This window comes from Pholcus phalangioides, unplaced genomic scaffold, assembly GCF_987345545.1.
Source record: "Pholcus phalangioides strain wild (caught in Gottingen) unplaced genomic scaffold, Ppha-v1.0 ptg000015l_1, whole genome shotgun sequence".
Classification (NCBI taxonomy): domain Eukaryota; kingdom Metazoa; phylum Arthropoda; class Arachnida; order Araneae; family Pholcidae; genus Pholcus; species Pholcus phalangioides.
In genome coordinates, this window is record NW_028301608.1 from 18,953,854 (window position 1) to 18,967,358 (window position 13,505).

Below are 13,505 nucleotides of genomic sequence, written 5' to 3' on the forward strand. Positions count from 1 at the left end.
TATAACCCTAGTTTTATTGCTTTGCCTGGAATGGAGTATAGCAAGAGGTTTCGAATTTCAAAGAACCTCGTCTTTTATTATTTGTTGGTATTTTTGAAAGCTTCCACAGCCTTGTTAAGTTAACCTAGCCTCAGAAGGTTTTTGTCTTTCGGGTGGGATAATTTTTTGTTAAAGTTGATTTGTCATAGTAATCAGCATGGAGTGTTGTTTGTATCTTATTTTCTTTATTTCTGAATGGAAGAGGTAGCACCTCCCCCCTCCCCTCCCCGCTATCCTCCGATCTCCCCACTTGAGTAAAAAGCATTTGCTGTTGGTTAGCAAACAATGGTATTCTACAAATGGATGTTGTGGTTTTCTTTTTCCAGGGCTGTTTTTTTTTCGGACTATCATTTCATATTTTTCTGAAACATAGTTTCCCAACCTTTTTTGTCTTATAGCCACCTTCTTCAGAAATTTTTTTTCTTCCATCGCCCCTCCTCCAACGTAATCTAACCCATAGGATTCTATGTTATACCCGTAGTTTCTACCACCCCCCCCCCCGGAACATTCTATCGCCCCCAGGGGGGGCGTTAACTCCCACACACAGCTCTAGGAATCACAGCTCTAGAACCTAGAACAAGCTGTGGTTAGAATAGTATCTGCTGTGCTTTGAGGCAACTTGGGTTAATGTATTCTTCGGGTATAATAAAAATGCTGGTAACCTGAGATGGAGGACGAAAGTGTGAATTTTCTAAAATGTAGGACGCTCGAAATGATATCAAAAAGAAAAATTTTATTCTGTTAATCCTACATATATCTGTCATGTTCAACGTTTCTTTTTTACCCCATGAAATACATTTTACACCGAGATTTTCGGTCAAGGCCGAACTCTGACATTGAGCAAAGCAGGAATTATGGCACCACACTGAATATTTCTAGTGTGGTATTGAGTATAGACGCTTTAGACTTTGGTCAAAGATCTTTGCAAAGATCAGTCATGGGTGGTCAATAAATATACATCGGAGTGGCCAACAGCTGGACCGCGATGTGATTTTTAAGTCAACTGACTACGTTCAAATGACGATTTTTTCGAAAATTGTCGAAAATGATTTTATAAATTCATTTGAAGAATGTTTTACGCAGAATCCAAAACTATTTTATTCTTGCACATGCAATAAGTAGCAACAAAGTTATAGTTGATTTAAATCATCTGGAACAATGGTTTCGAAGGCAACAAACAATTTTCAAACGCGTTTTTTGAGGATTCATTTTTTCCTTACTTTATTTCACGCGAAACATAATTTCTCAAACACTATGCAAGATATTCTCATGAAATTATTCAACAGTGTTCCTAATGATGTTAGCTGTGCAATGAACTAGGATCTTTGCCATATGTCAAGAATTCAATATTTTACAGCTGTTGAAAAAAATTGAATTTTTTTGTGAAAATTCACGTATTGTTTCACGAAAACTGCCATTTCTCAGAGAATATCTTATGTATCTTAAAACTTTTAGTTCACTGCACAGACAACAGTCACAGAAACATACATGATAAAAATTATTCAAGTAAATTGTGTGGTTGTTAGTGTACAGTGTTTGGCGTAAGTACTGAAAATGAGTCAATTTTGAGGACATAATTTAGAATATCTCAAAAAGTTTTAGAGGTATTTCAGAAATTTCACTGGATTTCTTTATTTCATACAGTACTTTTATTCAAACCCCACTTGTTTTGTGAAAATCACTGTGTTTTTAAAAAAAGTGTCCCTCACGTAGTCAGTTTTTAACGGCCAGCAACAAAATCAAAAAACTATTATACATTTTTTTCATTAGTTTCGAATGACGAAATTGTGGTTAATGTAGAACAAAAAAAATATTTCAGATTTGACAATAACAATTTGCATTTTCATCACACAAACACAAAACCTTTTAAAATACACATTCACACATTTCAGAAACTTTCAGCAGTTGTAGGTTTTCTTGCGCAATCATTGGAGGTCAGTGATAACCCCGACAGGATGTCGCGACGAGCAGAATACCCCTCAGAAAAATTTTTTAACTATAAGTGATCGAAGCTATCGAAGTTTTTTCGACAAAAATTCAAAACTAATGTGTTGTAAGGTCTATTGGCAAAAATATTCAGTCAAGTTGGGGAAAAAGCTAACTAGAAAAGCATTGCACGAAAGCCAGAAAAACAAATTTCAAAATATCAAAAATCATCATTATTACTATTTTTTAACTTTTATGAAGTAACATTCTCCACTATAGTTACAGCATTAACATTCTGGTGGTCGGCTGAAGTTGGTTTTCTGTGGTTCCCAACTTCAAGGCGCAAATGCGAGCCGATCTCCCCGTTAAAAAGTCTCGCCACAGAGAGCAACAGTCCTACAAACAGTACAAATATTCAGTCATTACACTACACTCACTTCACTTCTGAGATATAGATGGCAGCACTAAAAAAAATCATACACAACACTAAATACGCACTCAGACCGTTAGGTACACATACTTACACTTCCGGCACAACTCACTAGGTAGAAAATTGCCCATGGCGATAGACCTGAGTTGTGCTCGGCTTCAAAAAAAAAAAAAAAAAAGCATTAACATTCATAATTTGCTGAAAGAAAAAAAAGATAAATAATTTTTCTTGACAACTAATAAACTTCAGTCATCAAAACTAAAAAAAGTAAGTGAGGGACATAAAAAAGATTTGGCTGAGCTGCGAGCAACTGACGATATCAATTTGAGGACTAAAAACCCCATCCAAAAAAAATCTCAGGAGAAGATTAGGTTCACCACGTTTTTGAAAACTCGGAGAAAAGATACACCAACATCACATCTCTATCGCAAAGTGCTTAGGAGAAGTTTCGCAACCATGAAGAAAGCATAGTCCAAAATTGAGCCATCAGTGAAAATTTTTTTAAGACTGCACGTGGAAAGTCCAGACTAGTGGACTTATGGAGTGGATCTCCCAGCGTTGGAAAAGCTCTAGCCAGTGAGGACTTAGAAGCCGACCAAGTACTATAACTAATACATATGCAATGTTGATGACGGGGACCCGTCTTTTTTTCGGAGTCGGATGATGATTCCGCGGCCAGTTCCAACTCAACATATCATGTATTCGAGTTTGCAAAGTCCTGCCTGAAGGATATTATGAAATGCTGCTCAAAGGAGGATAAAAAAACAGTTTGGACAAATTCCTTACTGAAGCCGGGAATATTCTCGTCAATTAATACGACTTTGAGCCAGAGCCGTCATTTGGGTGGGGGGGGGGGCGCCTGGCTTTTGAAAATACACTAAAAATGATATGTATATATATATATACATACATTGAGTACACGTTCTTTGCCCCCCCCCCCCCCCCGGAAAAAGTTGAAATGACGTCCCTGCTTTTAGCCAAGAGTTGTCTTTGAACTCCAAAAACTTTATTTATCCAATATTTTCTTCTCAGTATTTTTGGAACTCTAACAATTTGTAATTTCCCAATTTTTACAATATTTCTCATCCACAAATACATGCTCACTGACGTATATTCAATACACCTTCCTAGGCTGAGGTCTGGGCATATTTTCAGTTAATAATTCATTTAAATCATTAAGAATAATTCATTCAGTTAATAGTTCATAATTCATTCTAGTTCAGTTAGTAGCTCATAATTCCTTCTAGTTCAGTTAATAGTTCATAATTCATTCCTGTTCAGTTAATAGTTCATAATTCCTTCTAGTTCAGTTAATAGTTCATAATTCCTTCTAGTTCAGTTAATAGTTCATTAATAATTATTTGGAAATTAGTATTTTATTAAATTGAGAGTTTAGTTAACTAGTTAGTGAATCCCGCCAAAATGTTTGTGGCCTCCAGAGCCATAGCAAGCAATCAACTGGGTGCGGCTTATATGCAGGAGTTTTCTTCGCTCGTGCATGCGCCTTATATTCCGGAACTTTGTCCCTGGTGCGTCCGTGACACTGCGTCTGGCCATTATTTTAGCCCTCAAACAGAGAGAAGTGGACCACCCCTGATATACAGTGTCCGAATTTCGGTCACCCTAAAATTATTGGGCCCTGGACTATTTGCCTCACTCGCCCCTACACAGAAATCAGGTGGTGCGTATAAGACAATACGGAGACATTAATTCTCATTTTCGTGCCTGACAAGATATAAATATAAATATATATATATATATATCTAGAGGCCCATCATAGGCCTTGGCCAAGTAATTTTTCTGAGGCCTCCTACCTCTAATTTTCATAAATTATTCTCGGACATTGATACAGATCTGATTATTATGAGGCCCTCTATACTTGAAGTTCCCCTCCGGCTGTGCCCGGATGGGCCCATGCGTTAAGATAGCACTGCAGGGGGAAGCTTTCCGTTAGGCCCCCTGTTTGTTGCATCTTCCTACTAACTGCCTCCACCCACAAAATATTAATCCGTTACTGTATGGAAGTCATGAATTACATTGAACTTTCACCCAAACACATTTGTAGGTGCACTATTTCTAAAGTGTTTCCCAAATTCAGCAATATCGCCCCCGGGGAATTATTTAATCGTTCGGGGAGGCAACAGAACCGATATTAATTGGTATAGATGGATGCTATGAATATAACATAGGATACTATATAGTTTGACTTAAGTTAAGGGCCGACGAGAACAAAAAAAAATTCTGAAGCAGGGCGAAAAGTAGTCCCATACTTTATATGCTGGGCAGTTTCCCACCAATAATCCCAGTCCAGGGGCCCCTGCTACAGAATGTGGGAGGCCATGAAAGAAGCATTTAAGGCAAAAAATATGATGGGAAAACGCGTGACATATCAGTTGGAAAGTTAGTAAGACCCCACAACAGAGAAGGCACTTTCAGTAGGACCAAGGGGCCCTACCTAGCCTGAATGTACCTACCAATCTGCATAATCTTCGAAAAAAAAACCTTTTAATCAAATTTCATTATCACGAGGCAGGAGCGTAACTAGGATTTTCGCCTCCTGTGGCAAATGGCATGGTTTTTCCCCCCTCCCGCTCTTGCAACTTTAAAATTCAATAACTTTATAACAGTGTTCCTTGTTCCCACCTTAAACTACCTCTCTATGGATTTTGCCGCCAGGGCAGTAGGCTCCCCTGCCCCCCCTCTAGTTCCGGCCCTGTCAATTAGGTTCTGTTTCCTCCGCCTCCAATAAGTTTCAAGGTGTTTAGTTAGTCACTTTTAAATTTTTGGTGTTTAAATTTGAGGTTACTAAATTTTGGAGCCCTGCACCAATAGTTCATTTTCGCTCAGTTCTTCAATATTAATTTAACGTTTAAATATCGGGTTTTTTTGGTGCAATCCGTCGACAGACGGGAAACCGCACTGAGCTATAAGAAAAGCTTATAGCGTTTCTATGTAGCTCAGTGGGAAACCGTCATAAAAAAAAATTAAACCGATTATGCAACAACTGCTGCCATCTGATATTTATTGAAAGATAAAATACATTATTACACAAATGTACATGTAATTATTAAATACATAGTTACACGTACATTACTGGCATAAATATGGTCAGCTTTGATTCAAAACAAGTGTCACCAAAAGCTGTACGACTTTGATCTATATGATTAGTATATCATATGATCAAAGATCATAGATCTATCTGGGGGGTTGTTAATAAATGGAATAGCTTATCCCCGGAGGTAGTAAATTGTAACACGTTTAAAAAGAAATACGATAAAAATATTGGGGTAGATCGAGAAGCTATCCATACTTAGAATAAAACAACCATAAGTATTCTTTATGGGCATTGCATAATATTTTATCACGTGTATATATTGTTTATAATTTTTTATTAATTGCATTTTTAATTGGGTTGCTATATTTTTGAATTATATGACATCCATATTTTTATGGGCAACTTTTTCTCAGCCACCTCGCTGGGCATTTTGCCTGTTGTGGCGTTGTATTTGTATATGATAGTGTGAGAAATGTTTTTTCGACGATGAGTTTACTGCCGTCTGGTTTTCAAGAATGGTATTAGATGTAAGTTTTATTTCCATCATCAATCATCAACAACAACCATTTTCAATCCACTGCTGGATGAAGGTCTTTAAATTTTTTTCATTCTGCTCTGTCTGATGCTTTAGCCATCCAGTTGAGTCCTGCCACTTTCCTGATCTTTTCAGCAGCATAGAAATGCGGAAATTTTTAGTGGGGTTTTCCGCCACATCAATAATTTTAAAAATTGAATTGAATTTTTGATTTTCGAAATATTGAGTTCGCTTAGAGATACGTAGCCCAGAAAATTAAATATAAAATAATGAGCCAGACCCACTTTTGAGGTGGATATCCATGCAATAACATTGATTTCAACTTTTTATTTATATCTTGTCAAGCACGAGTATGAGAATTAATGTATCCGTATTCTCCGCATTGTCTTATAATATCCAATTGCATCAATCTATATTGTTGCAACTAGGGCAACTTGGGCCGCAACTAGATATTTTGTCATCCGGGGCAAGCCGGCATTTTGGTGCCCCTTGTAATGTACAATAACCGGTCAAAGGGTGAATTCGGCGCCCCCCCCCCCCCCTTCTGGTTTAGCGCCCGGAGCACCAGACCAATACCTTCTAGAGCAGCTCTAGAAGGTGTTGACCAGACTCGCCTGCTCCCCTCTATTTGCGGAACTGGGCAGATCGATAGCTTAAACTTAGAAAAAAATTTCGAAATATCTAGCTGCCATTAAAAAGAAGAAAAAAAAGATTCATTTCTATGTTTCTTTCATGCAGATTTGTTTCTTTCATGAGTCGCACAGGAAGCCACCATATTGGTTGCCTTGTATGTCCCTCAAGAAAGAGGAAAGTATCACGTGATCCAAAAAGTCTCATATCGTGAGGAACATTAAATTACGGCTTTGAAAATTCAACAAGCGGACCGACATGTTTATTGGCATAAATTATCCGGACGACTGCTACTAACTGAGCTAGAAGGAACTGTGCTGCTACTACTATTTAAAAAATAATAATTTTTTATACAGAAGTTGCTGCCATCTATGATATAAAAATAATACTATAGTTGATACTAACTTAATAATACTTATAGTTAGGCTGACCATATTTCCTCGAGAGAAATACGGGACATTAAGATTCCAAATACGGGACATCGCCAATTATCGCCAAAAATGACGCCAAAACCGAGCAAAGTTGCCAAATATTGTTAAAATTACGGTAAAATCACAATGGCGGGAAATGAAACGTTACTGCAAATTGCAGTGGATTAAAATGAATTTCACGAAAAAAACGTTCACCGAGACAAATGTGGGAGATAAATATTCTCATTTATAGTTATAATTATCATAATATAGTTTATTAGTTGAAAAATAATTTCAATCTTTGACTTCAATAAAGAATAAAAATTCAAGTAAGCGTCGTGTAAAATACGGGAAAAACCGGGACACTTTTGCGAAAAAGTCGGGACGACCAAAAATACAGAAAATACCGGGACTGTCCCGGGAAATACGGGACGTATGGTCACCCTACTTATAGTTGATAGTTTTTCGTTCATTCTTTGAATAATAGATAACAGCATAAGTCCTATTTCATTCTGTTTGCAATTAATTAATGAAGTTCCCGAATTATTGGTTAGATGGCAGCAAAAGCCGTAATGAACTTCGTAATACATTGCTGACCATGTAATGTTATTCTATGTATTTGGTATAACGTATACAATACAATACAATAATAATTATACAGGGCTCTCGGCTACTAGGACCATACCCTGATCATGAGAAAAAATAGAGGAGAAAATTGACAGGAAAGAAGATGCTCGATCATAGCAAGAACCACAAATAAAGCATTTTCACAAACAATGACAATAACAAAAGCATTAATAATGCCTCATAGTTAAACAGATAATGAAAGAAAAAAAAAATTATTACAACAGTACAAAGTTACGAGTATGGAAAAAACTGGAGAGGGAGGAAAAAAAAATTATATATATACATATGCACATGCAAATAAGTAACAAAAGAAACAGTAGCACGCATTAGCCGAAACACTACGAAAACAAAGAATCAAAATACAACAATAAATATTAAAATGAAATGTACCTTACATTCAATGAAAGAACCTTAATACTGCTGTCACATAATTCATTAGGAGCAATCAGGAGAAATAAGTAAAAAAAATTATATATTTAATAATAATAAAAAAAAAAAAAGGAAAAAATACATCTGTTAAAAATAGCCCAGACTGATGGGAGGAAAAAAAAAAATTTTTAACAAGATAACAATGAATTCTTTTCACTGAAAGCGGAAAGTAAAACAAGAGAGGGGGGGGGGAACACAAACATAAAGGCAACATTATCTACTTGATAACAATCCGGGGGGGGTGCTTAAAAAACCTTTTTTTTTTTAATGTTCGACGTTTCCTTGCTCTTGCCGCGGGCGAGAAGAGAGAATCGGTACAATCAATTGTACAAGAATTATTGGAACCAGGATCTTCATCAGATGGAAGGGGGTCATTAAAGTTTATACCTGAAAAAATACCTGAGGCCTCCATGGCCACATTTACACCTGAAGGTGGCATGCACGTGTTTTGGAGAGATGATTTAACTGAATTCACGATCACCGGTATCAAGGATCTAATAGAGTTATGAAGGGATTCTTGGAGACTGGAGGTAAGCTCCTTGAGAACGTTTTCACGAAGCGCATTTATTTCCTCATGTACCAGAGATATGATCTTAAGTTTCAAAGAGTTAATGTCCGACGACGTTGAAATATTAGCACGACCAGCATACGACGAATTATTTGATTTACACCTTGCGCGTGCGATATTTATAGGGACGTGGTTTTCAGCTTTGTATTTGAGGACTTTAGCTTCAAAAATAAATGACGAACAATTCCGGTCAGTGGCTAGGTGTGAAGCTTTGCAGTTTATACAAGAAACTGAATTTTGACATAGCTCAAAGACATGGTCATCACCACCACACTTTTTACACAATTGAAGAGGGGCTCTACAAAATTTTTTTCGGTGCGAGTAACTAAAACATCTAGGGCATTGATTTGGATGATCGATGAAGCGACGGGGATGGAAAATCAAGAACCACAGTTTTACCTCACTTGGTATACTTTTACCAAGAATCGTAACTAATACTGTGTGTAAAGGATTATTGTCTATGATGATACGACGACGACTGATAACATGGAGGTTTTCACCAAGAAGCTCTTCAGCAATCTCGCTGACTGGAATATCAGTAGGAACATTATTGAGCACAAACTTAGATGAGATGGATTCCGTAAGAAGGAAAGGTTTAACCGGAATATCAAATATATTCTCAATGTTTAAGAACTCCTTCGCAATTTGTGGATTACCTGTGGTGATAAGAAGCTCACCAGCACGTGTGAAGCGGATTTCATGAATATCTTTGGAATTAGAGATTTGGCCACATATAAATTTTTTCAGTTCAATAGGTCTTGTTTTCGGAACGGCTACCGGACCCGAAAATTTGATAGTATACAAACACGCAGGTTCAATAAGATCGATGATTTCAGCATCACAAATCGAGGACGACCAAACATTAGAAAGGCTGGGCACCTTACCTTTGTTGGCCGAAGAAAAGGAATCCGCCTTGGCAGAACACATGGTTTTCGGGAACTCTTTGGCACCTTCAACCATAAATTGAATTAGTTTACCATTGTTTTCATCTTACAAACAACATGACCACGTGGGGTAACTAAGCCTTTATTTAACTGTATAAAAATTCACTTTGAAGCGAGAAGGAAAAAAAAAATTAAAATAAAATATAAAGCAGAAAATTTTTTTTTTTTTTTTAACACCGAACCACCTACAAAATACCCTCTCGGCTGTTGAAATCACACAAAAGCGTCGGTGAGTAGGACAACATCAACCATCTGGTATAACGTATAAAGTATAACTTTTTCTCATACAGGGGACGGCCCTCGGCCATAAAGCCCTGTATAATTGAAGAACAAGAAGAAAATGTTTTACGGATCTTCCAACGCTTGTGTTATAAAATGCCTGTGCTTTTTACACTGAGCTATAAGTAAATTTTACTTATAGCTCAGTGGTTTTTTATCAATTGTCCTAGCCGCTTTGCCCCAGCAGGTATAGAGGACACTAATCATTGAAGTCAAGTCAAGCCAATGCTTGTAAAATCGCAAGTAACAGCTGTTACAAAGGCCGTTTTATTTGAAATCCGATGTAAACAATGCATTCATGTGACGGTTTGTTGATCAGGTGAATTCTCAAACATGAATTAAATTCCCCGATTCATGAATAAAAGCCTTTTATACTTTCATAGCTTTATACAGCGTAGAATTTCTAAAGTATTTTCGGCTACATTGTGTGATGCGATGGCCCCCCCGGGTTACTATGCAGTTCGACGTGGCCGTGCTCCGGGTATCTACAGTACGTGGGATGAATGCAATGCCCAAGTTCACGGATTTCCCGGAGCTTCGTTCAAGAAGTTCAGGTCCAAGAAAGAAGCCTTGAAGTTCATTGGATCTGAAGCCAACTCCAAGGAGGATCCTGAAAATGGTGGATCCGGAAAATCCGAGGAGAATTCCAGATATGGGGGATCCGGAATATCGGAGGAGAATTCCAGATATGGGGGATCCGGAATATCGGTAGAGAATCCTAAAAATGTTAGTTTCAGTAATCCTAAAAATGTTAGTTTCAGTAATCCTAAAAATGTTAGTTTCAGTAATCCTATAAATGTTTCCACGAAACGGAAATATTCAGAGTTCGATATCTTTGACGAGCCCGAATTAAATTCCATGAATATAGATTCTGTCATCGCAGCTTTCTCTTCAGAGACGCCGCAGTCACCTCAAAAGGTTCTGGTACCGTCTTCCTCGTGGGGTCGTAGGGAAGCTTATTATGCTGTCCATAGAGGGCACAACCCAGGCTTGTACACCACGTGGACAGAATGTGAAAGGCAAATCAGAGATTTTAAAAATGCTTCGTATCGCAAGTTCGAGAACGAAGACGATGCCATGGAATATGTCAGAACTGGCGGCATCAAGAAGGTTGGCCGCAGAGCAGCGAAACATATTGAGATTAATAATGATTTCGCTGATGTCGAGGAGGAGGACACCACGGAATTCAAAGTGCAAGATCTAAAAGTTGACCCCAACCGTGTCATCACAGTTTTCACCGACGGCGCTAGTTCGAGGAATGGTAGAGTTGGCGCAGCAGCTGGGATTGGAGTGTATTGGGGCCCGAACCATCCATTGAATACCAGCATGCGTCTTCCTGGTCGCCAAACCAACAACAGAGCTGAGATATTCGCCGCTATTCATGCTCTGAGGCAGGCCAAACAGGTCGGTTACAAGAACATAAAACTCTACACGGATAGCCAGTTCCTTATACATGGCATCACAGACTGGATAAGGAAGTGGAAGAAGAATGGTTGGAAGCTTTCTTCTGGCGAACCAGTCAAGAACAAAGATGACTTTATTGAACTGGATAGAGCCAAAGAAGGGTTAAACGTTGAGTTCATATACATCAAAGCCCACGACAACAATCCTGGGAATGTCGAAGCAGATCGCCTTGCTGTAGAAGGAGCGCGGAAGAATACAAGTGATTCGTTTATTTGTTTAACCTGAAATAGCAGTGCGTATGACCAAGGTGTATTTCCACATTGAGAAAAAATCTTCAAAATTGCGTGAAAACTATAAGTGTATTTTTGTATGAATTTTTCTTATTTTCTTTATATATGTTTAATGTTAATTATGTTTGCGAGAAAAGCTAGTCTTGCTGAAAATAAATGCATGCGTTAAATTTGATATCTTTTCATAGTAATTTATGAACACTGCATTCAGAAATTCAATTGTAATTTTTTTTTTTATACTGCCCAATTTCATTAATAAGGAGGAACCAAAGAGATCTAAGCAATTATTTTGTGATATCCTATAAATTCTTATTAAGGATCATGGGAAAGAAATGCTGTAATCAAGACCAATAAATATGAATAAGCACTTGACGTGGCGAAATAATTGAATATTATTTACTTGAAGCATAATCAAAAGATAAAAAAATGGCATGCGCAAACATGGGTCACTATGTACGAACACGTACAAAAAATTCTTCAAAATTTCAATTCCTGATGCAAGCCTCACAGCAACGATGTAAGGACTCCCGTTTGTTTGGGAAAATGGCTGGTATTTTTCAAAATCTTTAACTGTTGGTTGCTTGTGTTGACACTATCTCTAGGATTCCAGACTTTGCAAACTTTATGCTGCTATTAAATGATTAGCATTGACATACTGGAATTTTCAAACAAATATATATGATTTTTGGTGTGGCATATCATCTCCTTATATAATGAAAACCTTCTGCATCAATTTTTTTCCTTAAAATAACTTTTTAACAGTTTTAAATTGAAAACATATCTATTGCAGCTTTTGAACGAAGTGATCACAACAATTTGCTCTTTATAAGAGAAAATAAAATTAACACGTTTTGGGTCCCCTGCAATGTTGGAAGAGGGGTAAAAGGGTGAAATTTGTGCTGTCTCTGGTCCAGCACTCAGGGAACAACACTCTTCCCCCCCCCCCCAGTTGTTACCCTGGCTATGCCTAGGCTACTATATAGCCTATATATTTCTTGGAGGGGCTATATATATATAGCGGACGGCAAATTTTAGGAAGGGATGGTCAAGAAAATTATAGTAAGAGAAGGGGGACAAAATTTTTCTATAATAGCTTACTGGTTTTAAACCATTAATGCGCGTCTACCGAGGAACTTGATCAGTCTACAGAGTTTGCAAGTATGTGAGTGGCCAAAATAGTGACCTAGAGCCGGTAGCGGATTAAAGTCTGTTGAGGCCCCGGGCGCAAAAGAAAATATTGGACTCCTTGAATTAGAAGAAAAGTGAAGTTTGTGTTTTTCGAGGCCCTTTAAAAGTCGGGGCCCCGGTGCGCCCGCCGTTAAATCCGTCTCTGCCTAGAGCGGAGGGACTAGATCAGTGAGGACCTAGAGAGTTTGCAAGCATGTGAGTGAGCAAAGAGTGATCTTGACTGTAAAGGAACAGGTCGATAAGCGGCCAAAAGAACGACCAATGAAGTGTGCTGGCATGTTAGTAACCAAAAGAAAAATTAGACAGTGCATATCATAGCAATCATAGAAAACGGGGGGAATCGTGAGCGCCAAATGAGTGGCCTAAAGAGTGAGAGACTAGTTCGGTGAATGACAAAAAGAGTGATAGCAATGGTTCTCAACCTTTAGAATCCCGCAACCCGGTTGAATTTTTTTGTGAGTGGAAGGCCCGGCGCAAACACGAGTATTGAGGAATAAAAATGCTGGATTAAAATAATTACTCACGGCCTGGTTTCACTGATGCCAGGGAAAAGCGGTTTTCAGCGCCAGAGTGGCGTGGTGGTAAGATGCTCGTCTGCCATTGTGACGGTTGCCGTCACAGTCCCAGGTTCAAACCCGAGGGAGGTTATAGATAAGATATCTTCCCTAACGAGCTTGAGGTGACCACCGATAAACAGCGCCTTCATTTCCAACCCATCTCATTAATGGCAGTAAATTGCAATATAACGATA

The 13,505-nt window shown here is 38.1% G+C and overlaps 1 protein-coding gene across 1 annotated transcript; it reads left to right on the forward strand.

Annotated features, from left to right (window-relative positions):
- Positions 1–10,143: 10,143 nt before the first annotated feature.
- Positions 10,144–11,938, forward strand: LOC149075608 (ribonuclease H1-like). The gene has a single exon (XM_089243090.1). The coding sequence runs from the start codon at positions 10,227–10,229 to the stop codon at positions 11,559–11,561; it is 1,335 nt and encodes a 444-aa protein (XP_089099216.1). The 5' UTR covers positions 10,144–10,226; the 3' UTR covers positions 11,562–11,938.
- Positions 11,939–13,505: the final 1,567 nt, after the last annotated feature.

Excerpts from the sequence above, each read along its gene's own strand:
- LOC149075608 (XM_089243090.1), top strand. The coding sequence starts at position 10,227 with ATGAATAAAAGCCTTTTATACTTTCATAGCTTTATACAGCGTAGAATT.